General features: G+C 48.5%; 2 protein-coding genes across 2 annotated transcripts in view; one reads left to right on the top strand and one right to left on the bottom strand.

Annotated features, from left to right (window-relative positions):
• Window positions 1-549: 549 nt before the first annotated feature.
• mterf3 (mitochondrial transcription termination factor 3) lies at window positions 550-8,074 on the bottom strand. Its single transcript, XM_061255534.1, has 8 exons — window positions 7,892-8,074; window positions 7,120-7,448; window positions 6,313-6,465; window positions 3,572-3,758; window positions 3,232-3,379; window positions 1,517-1,588; window positions 1,250-1,411; window positions 550-1,090 (listed from the first exon to the last, which is right to left on the bottom strand). The coding sequence occupies exons 2-8, from the start codon at window positions 7,409-7,411 to the stop codon at window positions 896-898; spliced, it is 1,209 nt and encodes a 402-aa protein (XP_061111518.1). The 5' UTR covers window positions 7,412-7,448; window positions 7,892-8,074; the 3' UTR covers window positions 550-895.
• Window positions 8,075-10,308: 2,234 nt separating this feature from the next.
• Window positions 10,309-20,000, top strand: part of stmnd1 (stathmin domain containing 1) — a 12,776-nt gene continuing 3,084 nt past the window's right edge. Inside the window, exon 1 of the mRNA XM_061256085.1 lies at window positions 10,309-10,444. Coding sequence (XP_061112069.1) covers window positions 10,385-10,444 — 60 coding nt within the window. The 5' untranslated portion in view covers window positions 10,309-10,384. The remainder of the gene's footprint in view (window positions 10,445-20,000) is intronic.

A 20,000-nucleotide genomic window follows, 5' to 3' on the forward strand; every position in this document is an offset into this window, starting at 1 on the left:
GTGCTAATCTTACAAAGCTGCCTCGTTCATCGAACCTCGCTTACAAAAGCTGCGTTCATTTCTATTGCCCGAGTGTGATTTCACCAGGTAGTTTGTATTGGCTACGTACATGCTATCCTTCTAACTTAACCTTAAACCTGGGGGTTTGCAGGTTTGTGACACTGTTGTCCCAGCAACATGCCCGTCTAAATTGTGAAATCCCTTTATAAAACCGAACGTCCTGACTTTATCTAAAAACATCAACTAGGCCCATCTAATCGAGCTAACGGATGTTAACGACGTATATGAGATAGGGCCCCCAGCGGTGGGTTTCCTCCATGAAAACAATCGGACATTCAAAATTAGCATGGTAATTATACAGGATTATTCCATTATAGCTCAACATTAAAATAAAAGTTGAAAATGAAAACTGAAAATGGAGGTTTATTCAGCCCGAAATTGAAACCGAAAAAGAAAAACCGAGTAAACAAAAAAGTAAGCAAATACTTGCAGCTGCTACCTGAGCATTTGAAAGGTCAAATATGAAATTACGGCATATGACACGGACAATTATTTTTCATTTTAAACTTCTTTAATGTAAAAAGTAATATTTCACATATTACATTGTACACAGAACCATACCCTGCAGAGCGGAGACAAATAGTAAGCATTTGATTTTATTGCTATCCATCTTTCAGCTGCCCCCAGATGTCACTCTGCCTGTCTTTGTCTGAAAGTAACAGTTCCCTCTCACTGATTTCTGCAATCAGTGCAAACAGATTACATCCCTTGGCTGGTAACACACATTCTCTGGGCTGCAGAAGGCCACTGAAATGCCTCATCTAAACTGGGCAGCCTGAGACGTCAGGACCAGAGGCTACGGTGTGAAGCCCAGGGCAGGACCAGCGGTCGGCCACTACAGTGTCTTCTGGAAGAGCTCAAAGTCCTGCAGGGAGGCCGAGGCCAGCTGGCAGCAGAACTCCCGGTCCGGGAGGGACACGAGGCGGTCCAGAGGCAGGTAGCCTGGCAGGGCTGGATCGTACTGGGCCTTCCCCAAGTACCTGAGGAACAGGTGTCTCTCCCGGATGCACAGCAGGCTGCTGTTCAGCACCTGTCAGCCACACACAAAGCAGCATGGGAGCAAATAGCATTAAACAAGATCATATAATGATTTTAATTTCAATTCAATTTTATTTTTTATAATGTAAAAAAAAGAACTCCCCATCATCAATAACACAAAGATGGTTGAACTGGTCGAGCTGAAACTGACCTGGGGGAATTTGACGATCAGCGCATGAGAGATGCCCATCGTGTTGTGGACATAGTTGAATGTCTCCGTCAGCCTCTTCTTATTGGCTGTCAGCAGTTTGGGGATCGTCGTGACGATGTGCTGAATTTCGTTTGGGCGAAACCCAAGCTCCAGCTCACACACCTGCAGGGAGAAAAAAACACAGAAGGTTCTGGAATAAAACGCGCTAGGACAGAAGGTTCCGGAATGAAATGCGCTATGACGGAAGGTTCCGGAATAATCACCTACTTTCAGGTTCTCCTTCACCGGCTCCAGACTGCCACACAGAAGGCGAGGAAGACGAGTCACGATATCGCGAGTCTGGAAGCAAAAATCACACACACATATGGGTGAGTGTGCGTGTGTCAGTGTGTGAATGTGTGTGTGTGTGTGTGTGTGTGAGTGTGTGTGTGAGTGTGTAAGTGTGTGTGTGAGAGAGAGTGTGTGTGTGTGTGTGTGTGTGTGTGTGTGAGTGTGTGTGTGAGTGTGTAAGTGTGTGTGTGAGAGAGAGTGTGTGTGTGTGTGTGTGAGTGTGTAAGTGTGTGTGTGAGAGAGAGTGTGTGTGTATGTGAGTGTGTAAGTGTGTGTGAATGTGTGTGTGTGTGTAAGTGTGTGTGTGAGAGAGAGTGTGTGTGTGTGTGTGTGAGAGTGTGTAGGTGTGTGTGTGAGAGAGAGTGTGTGTGTGTGTGTGTGTGTGTGTGTAAGTGTGTGTGAGAGAGAGAGTGTGTGTGTGTGTGTGTGTGTGTAAGTGTGTGTGTGAGAGAGAGTGTGTGTGTGTGTGTGTGTGTGTGTGTGTGTAGGTGTGTGTGTGTGTGTGAGAGAGAGTGTGTGTGTGTGTGTGTGTGAGTATGTAAGTGTGTAAGTGAGTGTGTAAGTGTGTGTGAATGTGTGTGTGTGTGTGTGTGTGTGTGTAAGTGTGTGTGTGAGAGAGAGTGTGTGTGTGTGTGTGTGTGTGTGTGTGTGTGAGTATGTAAGTGAGTGTGTAAGTGTGTGTGTGTGTGTAAGTGTATAGGTGTGTAAGTGTGTGTGTGTAGTGTGTAAGTGTTTGAGAGAGAGTGTGTGTGTGTGTGAGTGTGTAAGTGTGTGTGTGAGAGAGTGTGTGTGTGTGTGTGTGTGTGTGAGAATGTAAGTGTGTAAGTGAGTGTGTAAGTGTGTGTGTGAGTGTGTAAGTGTGTGTGTAAGTGTATAGGTGTGTAAGTGTGTGTGTGTAAGTGTGTGAGTGTGTATGTGTGTGTGAGTGTATAAGTGTGTAAGTGTGTAAGTGTGTGTGTGTGTGTGTGTGTGTGTAAGTGTGTGTGAGAGTGTGTGTAAGTGTGTGTAAATGTGTGAGTGAGTGTGTGTGTAAGTGTGTGAGTGTGTGAGTAAGTGTGTAAGTGTGTGTAAATGTGTGTAAATGTGTGTGTGTAAGTGTGTGTGTGTAAGTGTGTGAGTGTGCGAGTAAGTGTGTGTGTAAGTGTGTGTGTGTGTGTGAGTGTGAGTGTAAGTATGTGTGTAAGTGTGTGAGTGTGTGTGGGAGTGTGTAAGTGTGTAAGTGAGTGTGTAAGTGTGTGTGTGAGTGTGTAAGTGTGTGTGTAAGTGTATAGGTGTGTAAGTGTGTGTGTGTAGTGTGTAAGTGTGTGAGTGTGTATGTGTGTGTGAGTGTATAAGTGTGTAAGTGTGTAAATGTGTGTGTGTGTGTGTGTGTGTGTGTAAGTGTGTGTGAGAGTGTGTGTAAGTGTGTGTAAATGTGTGAGTGAGTGTGTGTGTAAGTGTGTGAGTGTGTGAGTAAGTGTGTAAGTGTGTGTGTGTGTAAATGTGTGTAAATGTGTGTGTGTAAGTGTGTGTGTGTAAGTGTGTGAGTGTGCGAGTAAGTGTGTGTGTGTGTGTAAGTGTGTGAGTGTGCGAGTAAGTGTGTGTGTGTGTGAGTGTGAGTGTAAGTGTGTGTGTAAGTGTGTGAGTGTGTGTGGGAGTGTGTAAGTGTGTACCTTGTGGGGACTGAGCTGCAGCAGGCGCTGGTAGAAGCCCAGCCTGTTGTCCAGTCTCTGCACACTGAAGCTGAGGAGGTAGGGAGCCCTGCTCACCATGGAGCCCACGTCCTCCAGGCGGAACCGCTTTGACTGCAGATACAACACCCTGCAACACACGCATGCATACACACATTAATATTCACTGAACCAAAGATGCAGTCCTGACTGAAGAAGAAACACACAAATAAACACGGTCAAAGTTCACTCATTGATGCAGTAATGAGACCCCCCCCCGCCTTCACCTGGCGCATAGGTTGTGCAGGGTCTCACCTGGCGCGTAGGTTGTGCAGGGTCTCACCTGGCGCGTAGGTTGTGCAGGGTCTCTGTGAGGATGAAGGGGTTGTGCGTGAGGAGGGGGCCCAGCTGGGGCTCTTGCAGGCCCAGGTCTCTGAGGAACAGCAGCCTGTCCTGGAGATCCTTCAGCCCCAAACGCAGCAGCAGGGAGCCCACTCCCCGCCGAGCCTGCAGCTTCGAGAGGTCCACACCTGCACAGGTACACACAGGTACACACCATATACACACCTGCACAGGTACACACAGGTACACACCATATACACACCTGCACAGGTACACACCATATACACACCTGCACAGGTACACACAGGTACACACCATATACACACCTGCACAGGTACACACAGGTACACACCATATACACACCTGCACAGGTACACACCATATACACACCTGCACAGGTACACACAGGTACACACCATATACACACCTGCACAGGTACACACAGGTACACACCATATACACACCTGCCCAGGTACACACAGGTACACACCATATACACACCTGCACAGGTACACACAGGTACACACCATATACACACCTGCACAGGTACACACAGGTACACACCATATACACACCTGCACAGGTACACACAGGTACACACCATATACACACCTGCACAGGTACACACAGGTACACACCATATACACACCTGCACAGGTACACACAACACATACACACCATATACACACCTACACAGGTACACACCATATACACACCTGCACAGGTACACACAGGTACACACCATATACACACCTGCACAGGTACACACAGGTACACACCATATACACACCTGCACAGGTACACACAACACATACACACCATATACACACCTACACAGGTACACACCATATACACACCTGCACAGGTACACACAGGTACACACCATATACACACCTGCACAGGTACACACAGGTACACACCATATACACACCTGCACAGGTACACACAACACATACACACCAGCACAGGTACACACAGGTACACACCATATACACACCTGCACAGGTACACACAGGTACACACCATATACACACCTGCACAGGTACACACAGGTACACACCATATACACACCTGCACAGGTACACACAGGTACACACAACACATACACACCATATACACACCTACACAGGTACACACCATATACACACCTGCACAGGTACACACAACACATACACACCATATACACACCTGCACAGGTACACACAACACATACACACCATATACACACCTGCACAGGTACACACAGGTACACACCATATACACACCTGCACAGGTACACACAGGTACACACTATATACACACCTGCCCAGGTACACACAGGTACACACCATATACACACCTGCACAGGTACACACAACACATACACACCATATACACACCTGCACAGGTACACACAGGTACACACCATATACACACCTGCACAGGTACACACGGGTACACACCATATACACACCTGCACAGGTACACACAGGTACACACCATATACACACCTGCACAGGTACACACCATATACACACCTGCACAGGTACACACAACACATACACACCATATACACACCTGCACAGGTACACACAGGTACACACCATATACACACCTGCACAGGTACACACAGGTACACACCATATACACACCTGCACAGGTACACACCATATACACACCTGCACAGGTACACACAACACATACACACCATATACACACCTGCACAGGTACACACAGGTACACACCATATACACACCTGCACAGGTACACACAGGTACACACCTGCACAGGTACACACAACACATACACACCATATACACACCTACACAGGTACACACAGGTACACACCATATACACACCTGCACAGGTACACACAGGTACACACCATATACACACCTGCACAGGTACACACAGGTACACACCATATACACACCTGCACAGGTACACACAGGTACACACCATATACACACCTGCACGGTACACACAACACATACACACCATATACACAGCTACACAGGTACACACCATATACACACCTGCACAGGTACACACCATATACACACCTGCACAGGAACACACAATACACACCTGCACAGGTATACACGACACATACACACCTGCACAGGTACACACGACACATACACACCATATACACACCTGCACAGGAACACATAGGTACACATCATATACACACCTGCACAGGTACACACCATATACACACCTGCACAGGTACACACAACACATACACACCATATACACACCTACACAGGTACACACAATATACACACCTGCACAGGTACACACAGGTACACACCATATACACACCTGCACAGGTACACACAGGTACACACCATATACACACCTGCACAGGTACACACAACACATACACACCATATACACAGCTACACACCATATACACACCTGCACAGGTACACACCATATACACACCTGCACAGGAACACACAATACACACCTGCACAGGTATACACGACACATACACACCTGCACAGGTACACACGACACATACACACCATATACACACCTGCACAGGAACACATAGGTACACATCATATACACACCTGCACAGGTACACACCATATACACACCTGCACAGGTATACACGACACAGACACCTGCACACTCAGGTACGCACACATTTGCACCAACAAACACACACTCCCTAAACATAAATACTCCCCTCTACACATCTGATCACATATTTTTAAATCCAGTTATTTTGACCAATGAAAATTAAAGAAGGACCTAAGTGCACCAGCGTGCTGAGAGTCTCTGATTGGTCGACGTAATCTCTGAGGGAGGGGGCGGAGGGTGGCAGAGGGGGCAGGGCTACAATCTGCAGCGCCTCCTCATCGCAGATCTCCTCGAAGGGCGAAAGGGGCGGAGCTCCGTCTAGACCTGTACCGCCAGTCAAACACAGACACCGTTTCAGAACCTCAGCATTACCCGAACGCATCTCCACCAGGGGTAACAAACTCCAGTCCTGGAGGGCCGCAGTGTCTGCAGGCTTAACTCCAGTCCTGGAGGGCCGCAGTGTCTGCAGGCTTAACTCCAGTCCTGGAGGGCCGCAGTGTCTGCAGGTTTAACTCCAGTCCTGGAGGGCCGCAGTGTCTGCAGGCTTAACTCCAGTCCTGGAGGGCCGCAGTGTCTGCAGGTTTAACTCCAGTCCTGGAGGGCCGCAGTGTCTGCAGGCTTAACTCCAGTCCTGGAGGGCCGCAGTGTCTGCGGGTTTAACTCCAGTCCTGGAGGGCCGCAGTGTCTGCGGGTTTAACTCCAGTCCTGGAGGGCCGCAGTGTCTGCGGGTTTAACTCCAGTCCTGGAGGGCCGCAGTGTCTGCGGGTTTAACTCCAGTCCTGGAGGGCCGCGGTGTCCGCAGGTTTAACTCCAGTCCTGGAGGGCCGCAGTGTCTGCAGGTTTAACTCCAGTCCTGGAGGGCCGCAGTGTCTGCGGGTTTAACTCCAGTCCTGGAGGGCCGCGGTGTCCGCAGGTTTAACTCCAGTCCCGGAGGGCCGCGGTGTCCGCAGGTTTAACCCCCCCCCCCTCTTTACTCACCCTCCTGTGATGCAGGGAGGTTAGGGAAGGGCAGTTCTGTCAGGGCGGGGTTGGGTATCAGTCTGTTCTCCTCAGAATCCCCTGGGGTGGGTCCCTGCTCCTCCCCCACCAAATCACTGTACCTACGGACTGCCCTGCTCTGGCCCAGTCTGACGCACACTGACAGTGGGAAGGTCAGATAGCAACGGGAACTGTGCCGAACCTGCGGGTTTAGTACCACCCCGGCGCACAAAGCGCGGCCAAGCAGCAAACCACCGCCTCTCTGACACAGCCGGAACAGAGCCAACGCCATCCCGAACCTCCAGAGATGAACCCGTTATAATAGACACCTGCGGACACATAAGGACAGGTCCAAACATATAAACACATTTCTAAACAGAAATACTGGTCACTGATATCAACACAGACATAATACCATGAATGAATTACATTATGGCATACATTTTTAGCGTACGTCAGATTCTGCCCCCTGTTACCGTCCACAGACACGAACCGCTAAAGATAACATCGGTTAAACAGCATTTCCTCATTTGGTTTTGGCTGCTTCAGCTATAGCAAAAGCATAGTGGTTTTTCTGTATGAAGTAGCATTATTCTGTATTACGGCGAGATAGCAGCGAATGCTTCAGTAATGGTTTCGTTACAGAAGATCGTGACTATAGACGACACAATGACATTTACGCAGCCAACGACTGAATTGCCTGGTTTGCTAATGTTAGAGCCGCGCAGTAAAAAGGCATTCACTCAAGAGTAGGCAGATTAATAGCGCTCACGATCGTCGTGTTCTGGCCAGGAGTCTTTCTCGTTGTGGTCAATATTTTAATGGATGCGGGCTCGCATGTTATCCATTACAGGCAGCGTTTGGACCAGTGTCATTAGCTACACCACCACACAGACACATGTAAAACACCAACCACCCTGCATGCTCTTCTTCGGTGTTTTTGTGTTTAAAATACCACAAACAGAGCAGTCGCTGCTGCCACCTGTTGACCCGGAGTATAGAAGTCACACGTTTGAAATATCCGATGAGCGAAATCCACATACAGCCTATAACACACTGGCTTAAATGCAATTTCGTGAAATAGAAAGAGGTAGAAATGAACGATGTACATTACATTACATTACATTATTGGCATTTGGCGGACGCTCTTATCCAGAGCGACGTACAGTTGATTTGACTAAGCAGGAGACAATCCTCCCCAATGCAGGGTTAAGGGCCAAACGGCTGTGCGGATCATATTGTGGCTACACCGGGATTGGAACCACCAACCTTGCGTGTCCCAGTCATTTACCTTAACCCAGGGGTCGGCAACCCAAAATGTTCAAATAGCCATATTGGACCAAAAAGACAAAAAACAAATCTGTCCGGAGCCGCAAAAAATTAAAAGCCTTATATAAGGCTTATATGAAGGCAACACAGGCTGTAAGTGTATATTAGCTATATTAGCCTACTATCAAAATGACTAAGTAGGCTACAAATACATAATGAGCATTCATGATTAAATGTTTATTTTCCCTGCAGCGCATCCTGGAGAGAATGACACACCACGTGACCACTCTGCTGTACGATATTTGGTGCTTTAAGTTTAACTTCCATTACAATATTAATGTATTATGTTTCGTTGCATTGATGAAATTATAGAAATACAGTAAAGAAATCAGATTTTTGGTGTCATTTTTATTTTGAGGATTCTAAAAAAACAAAAACAGAATGGACGATGGAGCTGAATTAATGTCCTTGATTTGCCGATTGGTGATGTCGCCTGCCATTTTAATGGCCCTTTCTTTCACCGTCTTTGCGGAGAGAGGCATGTCTTTAATTTTCTGGATTATCTCGGTTTTGTTTTTGAAGTCTGAAAATAGGTGCTCTGATATTCTGATGAATGAATCCTTCATGTAATCACCATCCGTGAACGGTTTTCCCCGCTTTATTATCTCTCGGGTTGCAACAAAACTTGCAGCAGTAGTGGAGTTTGGAGATGCAATCCACTTCTTAAATCTATCTTTGCGCTCCTCTAATTTCTCCAGAAGTACTGCAATCGCACTTTTTCTCTCACTCCCGACTGGGTAGTCGGCTGCAAATGTAGCATGCCTTCCCTGGAAATGTCTTTCCAAATTACTCTTTTTGTTGTTCGACAACTTCTCATTACAAAGCAAACATGCAGGCAATCCTTCCGCATTGGCAATGAAAGCAAATGATTCGGTCCATTCTTCCTTGAATCCTCTGTTCTCACCAGCCATCTTTCTCTTTTTCCCTTTGGGATCCATGGCCCATGACACACCCGCCGGTTTGTTTACAACAGCCACCTGCCTGGCACGGCGCCGCGCTGAAACGTGTGTCGCAGGCTATGACGCAAATCTTCGTTGACAGAAATGTTGAAATTTAATGTTTATTATGCACATTTTTACAGCATTGGAAAACGTTAAGAATGTTTGTCCTCCTACAGAAACCATATTAAAACAAAAAATATATCCCCCCCATCCATTTTCATACATTTTTGAAGAGGCTCCAGGGAGCCACTAGAGGGGCGCTAAAGAGCCGCATGCGGCTCTAGAGCCGCGGGTTGCCGACCCCTGCCTTAACCACTACGCCACAAGCCGCCTGATGTAGGCTATTCTTGTGAATGAACAATACATTCCAATAATAATTCATTAAAAAGTTACTTTGGTTTTCCTGGATAATGAAAACTCTAGGACACCTTTTATTTTGTCATTGACTTAAATGTAATTTCATTAGATAGAAAGAGGTATAAATGAACAATATAGGCAATTATAAGAAATGAAAAATACATTCCAACAATAATTCATAAACTTAATGGATAATGAAGACCAGAGTGCACATTCTATTTTGTAAAAGGATTTTTTATTTCAGCGTAATATTGAATAGCTGAATCACATTATTAGGCTCGTGAACATGTAGCCTAGCCTTCATCATGATGATGTCATCTAACGATTCAGTATTATGGAGTGATGATAAGCCTAGCCCTTTATAATGACTATCCTAAAGCCTATGCATTCATTCTGCCTGGGTTGGGGGTCATGGCCCTTATTGAGTGCGGATTGTCAACTCCGCAACTGGGTCAGATTTATTGTGGCAACGGCACCTGGCAACGCAGTGCGTCCATGGCAACGTCGTTCGTGCTTTTTCGGATCATGTATAAGAATGTGACAGCTTTTCAGACGTTCTTTAGTGTCCCTATACAGTTAGTTGATTCAAACCGTAGCTACATGACACAGACGCATTTGAGAGATTTTTCTGTGTAAGAATGGGATGTGGCAGCTCCAAAATCATGGTGGTCAGACCAGCGGACCACAGCGGATGTGAGGTAATTCCAGCGCGTGAAACAATTCCTGCGCGTGTTCCTCTTTTCAGGTTGAACAAAGTAAAACTTTAGAAAATAATGTTACATAGGCTACAGCACATTGAAACAGATTCAAGATACTTTAATGGCAATTAACAATTGAGGCTATTTCGGCTGTCTACAGTAACCTCTCTGTAAAGGCAGTTTTCAGTATACAAACGTAAGTGGTTTATTCGGGCATCGTTTATGAAGGCTATTTCTCTAACCGCCTTTATTCACATGCAGGCCTAAAGATGGAAACACGAAATCAGTTATTCTAAAATTAGGCTAAAGCAAAATATTAAGTAGGCTACATGTTAAACACATATGTGATGTCAGGTAAATTGGGACATTAGGCAAAATGGGACATATAAGCTTTTAGGCATTGTGCTCTTTAAATATTAGCAGCCAATCACTGAACGTCTTGTAATTGTTGCTACAACACTATTTAACATAAAGCAATCGTTTTGATTGTCTGTGGTAACCAGAAAGTGTGCGGAAAAACGTTGAAGGACGTCAGGTCAATCACTCGGTAAGCGCTGTGACGTAACGAATTTTGCTTTTGCATAAGGGTGTTTAACCAAAAACAATCTGCAGAACTGCATTATGAAGAAGTGTTTTAATTTTACTAGACAAATTTACCGAATACAGTTTTCGTGAATACGTGTTTGAAGCACTTCCCAATTTTACCAAAAGGTGATTGGTAAAATGGGACAAGAATTTCAGCTAAATTGGGACACTAAGTGTTAATGGTTACAATAAAATGGCAATTTGATCAATTATGCAAATAATTAATTTACTGTAATTATCTTTGTATTCATACAACACCTGATTCCCTATTTTACTCTGTTCAGCCCTTCTTGAGACGGGTGCGTGGGGGTTGGACCCAAAATGCACGACTCAGAAACAATAGTAATATAAAGACCCCTCAGGGCTTTCGGGACGAATCCCAGGAGCGTAGTCAAAACAAGCAAAGTCCATACACGTAGATCCAGCCAAACAAAAAGTAAACAAACAAAAAGCACGGTGCCGAGGGAAGAGGCAAACTCGTAGTCGGTAGACGTGCAGGGAGGTCCGGTAGCAGGAGAGCTGTCAGCGGGGCAGACGAACAGACGGACGGCAGGCAGAGGCGTAGTCGTGGGCGAAGCGGGAGTCGAAACCATGAAACAATCAGCAAAGCAAAAGTACAAAAACGGTAGGCGAGGACGTAATCAAAAAACAAACGATGGTCAAAAAACAGAAATCAATAATCAGGCTTGGATCGTAACGTGTAATCAATGGTAGTAAATGCTCAAGAGTTGCGTGGTAAACAGAGGCAGACAATTTCGCAGTGAACAGTAGCGCGACTGGGCTATAAATGCGGGTGTAGACAGGTGCAGACAATTAGTTAGAGCGTAGCAAGGAAATGGAAAACAGGTGCGATGGATGACAAGTTTAACAAGGAGATTAGTAATCGTTAGTAATAAACCTATCCTGCCCTAGCATTAGTAAATTAGTAAATGACATGCACGAGAAACGTAAGGTAACATGAACACATGATTAGTTTGTTAGTTTCTACCCAATCCTGATCTAGCATTAGTAGTTTTAGTAAATAGACAAATGGAAACAATTAGGGAGTGAATGACAGAAAGAGAGAGAGAGAGAGAGAGAGAGAGAAAGAGAGAAAGAGAGAAAGAGAAAAGGCGGAACGCAAGGTTTGCGGAAAAACATGTAAAAGTGTATGCATAACAACGACCAGTAAACGTAACAATAAACATGCATCAAAACATAACACAAAGCGAAACTAAGACGATAACCACTAAACATAACCAGGTAATATAATCGTATGAAAACATAACTAGACATGACAAGAAAATAAATCGTAACGAGACATAACTAAACATGACAAGAAAATAAATCGTAACGAAACATAACTAAACAACATGACGAACCTAGACTAACAAAATACATGAAAAGACAATACAAGACTAATACAAAATGAATAAACATAAAACATGGCGAGACAGACCTGAAACGTGACAGGACCCCCCCCTTAACGACCGACTCCTGGCGGTCCTTGGAATTCATCAGGGTGGTCACGATGGAAGTCTCTGATGAGCGATTTGTCCAGAATGAGACTGGGAGCGACCCAGGAACGCTCCTCAGGGCCATAGCCCTCCCAGTCAACCAAGTATTGAACCCCACGGCCCCTCTTATGAATGTTCAAGAGTTTGTTAACAGTAAATGCAGGGTGGTTGTCAATAATGCGGGGGGGAGGTGGTGGGGGATCCGGGGGACATATGGGGTGAGAGGATACAGGCTTAATACAGGAGACATGGAATGTGGGGTGAATCTTAAGGGAAGCAGGGAGTGACAGTTTAACAGAGGAAGGGTTGATGATACTGTGGATTTTAAAGGGACCAATAAAGCGGGGTTGCAGTTTGTGGGAAGTGGCTTGGAGGGGAATGTCCTTAGTGGACAGCCAGACGGAGTCACCTGGTTTGTAGGCCGGAGCTGGAGTGCGGTGGCGATCAGCAAAGCGCCGATTACGATCTGCCGTGCGTAAGAGCGCGGCCTTGGCGTCCCTCCAAATCTTGGCCCATCGTTTCATGTGGGTGGAGAGGGAGGGAACAGCGATCTCAGCTTCTTGGTCGGGAAACAATGGAGGTTGGTAGCCTAGAGAGATCTCGAACGGAGACTTTCCGGTGGCGGCGCATGGAAGGGTGTTGTGCGCATACTCAACCCAGGTGAGCATCTTGCTCCATGAAGCCGGATTCTGGGTTGAGACACAACGTAGCGCGGCTCCCAAATCCTGGTTGGCCCTCTCGGTTTGCCCATTGGATTGAGGGTGGTAGCTGGATGAGAGGCTGGCTGTGGCACCGAGGGCCAGGCAGAAAGCTTTCCACACTTGAGAAATGAATTGTGGACCCCGGTCGGATACAATGTCTGAGGGGATTCCATGGATGCGGAACACTTCCTTGATAAGTACCTCCGCAGTCTCTTGAGCAGTGGGTAACCCTGGCAGGGGGATGAAGTGGGCCGCCTTACTGAATCGGTCCACCACAGTGAGGATGGTGGTGTTACCTTCGGAAGGGGGAAGTCCGGTAACGAAGTCCACGCCGATGTGGCTCCAGGGTCGGCTGGGCACAGGCAGAGGTTGGAGTAAACCAGCAGGGGCTTGGTGGGAGGCCTTGCTTCTGGCACAGGTGGTACATGCCTTGATGAAGCGCCTGGTGTCAGGGATCATGGAGCTCCACCAGAATCTCCTCTTCAGCACCGCCAAGGTGCGGGTAAAGCCGGGGTGGCAGGAAAGGAGGGATGAATGGGCCCATTGCAGCACCTGTGTCCGAGCGGCTGTGGGAACGTATAGGCGTAATCCGGGGTTGGGCCTAGGATCGGGTTCCTCCCGTAGAGCCCTCTGGATCACCGACTCGATCTTCCAGGTGACGGACCCCACGGTGCAGGAGGCCGGAAGGATGTTCTCTGGAACCTCACGCTCAGGACAGGTGTTAAACTGGCGAGAAAGGGCGCCAGGCTTAACGTTCTTAGAACCCGGGCGGTAGGTGAGTGAGAAGTTGAACCTCCCGAAGAACAGTGCCCATCTGGCCTGTCGGGAGTTCAGCCTCTTGGCTGTCTGGAGGTATGCCAGGTTCTTGTGGTCGGTCCAAACGATGAACGGCTTCTCGGACCCCTCCAGCCAATGTCTCCACTCCTCCAACGCCAGTTTGACTGCCAGCAGTTCGCGATTTCCGACATCATAATTCCTCTCCGTTGGGGACAGCTTCTTGGAGAAGAAAGCGCAGGGGTGTAGTCGGTTGTCCTCGGCCGCCACCTGAGAGAGCACAGCTCCCACCCCCGAGTCGGAAGCATCCGTCTCAACCACAAACTGGCGGGTGGGGTCGGGGTGAACCAGGATGGGAGCGGAAGAGAACAGTCTCTTGATCTTGGTGAAGGCCGTCTCAGCTTCGGGGCTCCACCAGAATGGCACCGCAGGGGACGTGAGCCTGGTTAGAGGGGAGACCACTTGGCTATAGGATCGGATGAACCTTCGGTAGAATTTGGCGAATCCCAAGAAGCGTTGGAGTTGCTTACGTGAGGTGGGTGTGGGCCAGTCGGTGACCGCCAGAATCTTCTTGGGATCCGCCCTGATCCGTCCCCTCTCCAGGATGAATCCAAGGAACTCAACTGTGTCAGAGTGGAAGACGCACTTCTCCGCCTTGATGAACAATCTGTTCTCTAGAAGTCTCTGTAGCACTTGCCTGACGTGGTTCTCATGATCCTTGGCATTATTAGAGTAAATTAAGATGTCATCCAGGTAGACGAACACATGGCAGCCCAACAAGTCCCGAAGAACGTCATTAACCAGGGCCTGGAAGACAGCAGGAGCATTGGTGAGACCGAATGGCATGACCAGGTATTCAAAGTGTCCGAGAGAGGTGTTGAAGGCGGTCTTCCATTCATCGCCCTCACGGATACGGACCAGGTGGTAAGCGTTGCGGAGATCCAACTTGGTGAAGATGGTGGCCTCGTGAAGTGGGTGGAACGCAGAGTCCATCAGGGGCAGAGGATACTTGTTCCTCACCGTGATGTTGTTCAGCTCCCTGTAGGCGTAGGGAGCCATCTTTCTTCTGAACGAAGAAGAATCCCGCACCGACGGGAGAGGAAGAAGGGCGAATTAGTCCGTTAGCCAGGCAGTCACGGATGTATTTCTCCATCGCCTCCCTCTCTGGTCTGGAGACGTTGTATAGGCGACTTGAGGGAAGTGACGAACCAGGAAGGAGCTCGATGGCGCAGTCGTAGGGTCGATGAGGCGGCAAAGACTGAGCTTGTGTCTTGGAGAACACTGTGCCCAGGTCATGGTAAGGAGTGGGGACCCTCTCCAGGGAGGGTTTGGGAGTCTGTGGTAGAGCTGGCACTCCCTCTGCTGGTGGTGGGGCGGAACGCAAGCAGGACAGATGGCACTTAGGATCCCATGCTTGCACTTGGTTAGAACTCCAGTTGATCGTGGGGTTGTGTTTCTGGAGCCAGGGTAATCCCAAGATGAGTTGGTCATTGGGGGACTGGATGGATGTTTTTTCAACTTTCTCCTCTCTTCTGGCCCCCCCTCCCCCCCCACCCCCCTCATCACTCAAACCTGATGACTTTGTCTCCTTCTTTGAAAAGAAGGTCGATGCTATTCGCAATTCCTTCTCCCAACCCTCCACCCCTGCTGACCCTCCTACCCTCCCCAACTCCCTAACCTCCTTTTCTCCCCTCTCTGACGCCGACACACTGAAACTCTTTACTTCCCACCGCCCAACCACCTGTCCTCTTGACCCCATCCCCTCTCCCCTCCTACAATCTATATCTGATGACATTCTCCCTTTTCTCTCCTCTCTAATCAACACCTCCCTCTCTTCCGGCACCATGCCCTCTTCCCTGAAGAGGGCCAGAGTCACTCCCCTGCTCAAAAAACCTACTCTTGACCCCTCTGCCCTGAACAACTACCGGCCTGTCTCTCTTCTTCCCTTTCTCGCTAAAACTCTGGAACGGGCGGTCTGCTCCCAACTGTCCACTTATCTTCTCCAGAACAATCTCCATGACCCCAACCAGTCTGGCTTCAAGAGTGGCCACTCCACTGAAACCGCCCTGCTCGCGGTCACTGAGGCACTCCACTCTGCTAAAGCAAAATCCCTCTCCTCTGTCCTCATCTTCCTCGACCTGTCGGCCGCCTTCGATACAGTCAGCCATGAGATTCTGCTCTCATCGCTGTCTGGGATGGGTGTCACAGGTTCTGCACTCGCTTGGTTTTCCTCCTACCTCTCTGGTCGCTCCTACCAGGTGACTTGGAGGGGCGCAGTCTCCGACCCTCAACCCCTACAAACTGGAGTCCCGCAGGGCTCGGTTCTTGGGCCTCTCCTCTTCTCGCTATACACCATGTCTCTTGGTTCTGTTATCTCTTCCCACGGCTTTTCTTATCATTCCTACGCTGATGACACCCAACTCTTCATTTCCTTCCCCCCCGACACCCAAATCACCACACGGATCTCTGCCTGCTTGGCTGATATCTCTGCGTGGATGACTTCCCATCACCTGAAGCCCAACCTTGCCAAAACTGAGCTTCTCTACATCCCTGCTAAGTCCTCTCCGTCAATCGACCTCTCATTGACTGTTGAGGACTTTGTAGTTTCCTCCTCCCGTACGGCAAAGAATCTTGGGGTGACTCTTGATAACTGCCTCACCCTGGCTCCACAAGTATCCTCCACTGCCAGAACCTGCAGGTTCTTTCTGAATAATATACGCCGCATCCGTCATCTCCTGACTGAGAAAGCCGGTCTCCCAGCATGTGCCATCAAGCCCCTTCAGCTGGTCCAGAATGCTGCAGCCTGCCTGATCACCAGTCAGCCCAGGTCGGCTCATGTCACCCCGCTTCTCATTGGCCTCCACTGGCTTCCTATTGCCGCACGCATCCGTTTCAAGGCCCTAGTGTTGGCATTTCAGGCTGCTAAGGGGACTGCCCCACCTTACATACAATCCCTGATCACTCCCTGCTCCCCAGCTAGACCACTCCGGTCTGCCAGCTCTGGTCGCCTTACGGTTCCCTCTGTACGTGCACCTGGTGGTCGAGCTGCACGTTCACGCCTGTTTTCCGTTCTGGTTCCTCAGTGGTGGACTTGCCTACCACGGTCAGAACAGCAGAATCCCTCCCCCTATTTCGACGCAGACTCAAAACCCACCTTTTCAAACTCTACCTTAGTCCTCCCTCCTGATTTCCCTTGCCCCTCCTTTCTGATATCCCTATCCTTGTCTAACCCCCCCCCCCCCCCCCCCAACAAAAAAAAAAAAAAAATGCACTTCTGATGACAACTATGTTTAGAACAGCATTTCCTGTGTATTTTGCTAGTTTCTGGATGTGATGCTCTGACTTATGGTAGAACCTATGAACTTGTAAGTCGCTTTGGATTAAAAGCGTCTGTCAAATGACTAAAATGTAAATGTAAATGTAATGACGCGGAACTGGATCATCTCCCGATGGTTCCCAGAAATGATCAGTTGTAAGGGAATAGTGATGTGCGTCATGCGGCAGAAAGTCCTTCCATCCAGCGATCGCGCGTTCTCAGGGTGGGGTAGGGGGAGGGTGGGGATGTTCAGTTCAGACACCAACACTTCGTCAATGAGATTGGCGTCCGCTCCAGAATCCACCAGCGCGTTAATCCGGGTTGTTCTGTCGGGCAGAATTAACAGAGTCGTGAGCGTGGGACGATGGTTGTCTCTGTCAGACCCCTCATGTCTGTCGACAGCTCTTACTTCCACAGGTCTCCTGGTCTTGAAGGAGCACCGAGCCTGGGTGTGACCCGGCCTCCCACAGTAGAAGCACGAACCGGTGGTTCTGCGGCGTGCTCGTTCCTCGGTAGAGATCCTCGTACCGGCCCGGGACAGGTCCATGGGTTCGGATCCCTCAGACTGCTGCTCCTCCAGTCGAGGACTTGGCCCCTGCCAGGGGTAATGGTTGCCAGGAAGGATCGGTCTCTCCGACCGACGTTGTCTGGCACGGTTGTCTAGGCGGATCGTGGTGCGTACGAGCTGGTCGAACTGGGTGATGGGGTCCAGTCGCGCCAACTCGTCCTGGAGCGTCTCATTCAGGCTGGCCAGGAAGAGATTCACCAACGCCGCATCGATCCAGCTAGTAGCCGCCGCGAGGGTGCAGAAGTCGATGGAGTGGTCTGCCGCGGTCTTCCGTCCTTGGCGCAGAGCAATCTCTCTGGGATGGCTCCTGGTCGCTGGATGCGTGTTGGAAGACCTTCCGAATCTCATCGGCGAAGACTGGGTAAAGAGGAGGGAATGAATCCCCGGACCACACCGCCGTAGCCCAGTCCAACGCCCTCCCCTTGAGTAGCCCCATCACGTAGCCAATCCGACGGTCGTCGCTGTTGTAGGTCTGGGGCTGTTGCTTGAACACGAAGTCGCATTGTAGTAGGAAAGCCTTGCACCTCTCAGGTTCTCCACCAAACCTCTCCGGAGGGGGTTGTTGGGGCTCTCGGAAGTGGCAGGTTCCCGTGGGGTTGAGCGCTGGGGATGTGGGTGGGTGGGAAAGCTCCTCCCGTGGTTGTGGCAGGACTGCGACGGCGAGCCTTTTCATCTCCGCGCACAGTTCACAAATCTCCAGGTGAAGTTCGGAGATTCCTTTTGAATGCTGCCGGACGATGGCTCCTTGTTCCTGGAGGGCGTGGAACATGGCAGTAGAGTCAGCAGGGTCCATTGTGGCGAAATTGTTCTGAGACGGGTGCGTGGGGGTTGGACCCAAAATGCACGACTCAGAAACAATAGTAATATAAAGACCCCTCAGGGCTTTATTCGGGACGAATCCCAGGAGCGTAGTCAAAACAAGCAAAGTCCATACACGTAGATCCAGCCAAACAAAAAGTAAACAAACAAAAAGCACGGTGCCGAGGGAAGAGGCAAACTTGTAGTCGGTAGACGTGCAGGGAGGTCCGGTAGCAGGAGAGCTGTCAGCGGGGCAGATGAACAGACGGACGGCAGGCAGAGGCGTAGTCGTGGGCGAAGCGGGAGTCGAAACCATGAAACAATCAGCAAAGCAAAAGTACAAAAACGGTAGGCGAGGACATAGTCAAAAAACAATGGTCACAAAACAGAAATCAATAATCAATGGTCGGTAAACAGGCTTGGATCGTAACGTGTAATCAATGGTAGTAAATGCTCAAGAGTTGCGTGGTAAACAGAGGCAGACAATTTCGCAGTGAACAGTAGCGCGACTGGGCTATAAATGCGGGTGTAGACAGGTGCAGACAATTAGTTAGAGCGTAGCAAGGAAATGGAAAACAGGTGCGATGGATGACAAGTTTAACAAGGAGATTAGTAATAAACCTATCCTGCCCTAGCATTAGTAAATTAGTAAATGACATGCACGAGAAACGTAAGGTAACATGAACACATGATTAGTTTGTTAGTTTCTACCCAATCCTGATCTAGCATTAGTAGTTTTAGTAAATAGACAAATGGAAACAATTAGGGAGTGAATGACAGAAAGAGAGAGAGAGAGAGAGAGAGAGAGAGAGAAAAGGCGGAACGCAAGGTTTGCGGAAAAACATGTAAAAGTGTATGCATAACAACGACCAGTAAACGTAACAATAAACATGCATCAAAACATAACACAAAGCGAAACTAAGACGATAACCACTAAACATAACCAGGTAATATAATCGTATGAAAACATAACTAGACATGACAAGAAAATAAATCGTAACAAGACATAACTAAACATGACAAGAAAATAAATCGTAACGAAACATAACTAAACATGACGAACCTAGACTAACAAAATACATGAAAAGACAATACAAGACTAATACAAAATGAATAAACATAAAACATGGCGAGACAGACCTGAAACGTGACACTTCTATAAGCTATAATTTACTATGTTCAACTGTGCCATGTGCAGATGAACAGTCCTTTCTCCTGAGTGCCAACCAAATCTCACCCCTCTCACCATCCACACGGAAATGGGGGTACCTGAGGTTCGTCTGCTCACCTCGTAGACCTTCTCAGGGCCTGCGGGGGT

Source organism: Conger conger, chromosome 9, assembly GCF_963514075.1.
Source record: "Conger conger chromosome 9, fConCon1.1, whole genome shotgun sequence".
NCBI lineage: Eukaryota > Metazoa > Chordata > Actinopteri > Anguilliformes > Congridae > Conger > Conger conger.

What these genes read in the sequence shown, in the direction of transcription:
- mterf3 (XM_061255534.1), bottom strand. Translation starts at nt 7,411, where the DNA reads ATGGCGTTGGCTCTGTTCCGGCTGTGTCAGAGAGGCGGTGGTTTGCTG. An exon ending in CTGCACAACCTACGCGCCAG is followed by an intron (nt 3,380 to 3,571) that starts GTGAGACCCTGC and finishes CGTGTGTTGCAG; the next exon opens with GGTGTTGTATCTGCAGTCAA. An exon ending in CGGTGAAGGAGAACCTGAAA is followed by an intron (nt 1,412 to 1,516) that starts GTAGGTGATTAT and finishes TTCTCCCTGCAG; the next exon opens with GTGTGTGAGCTGGAGCTTGG.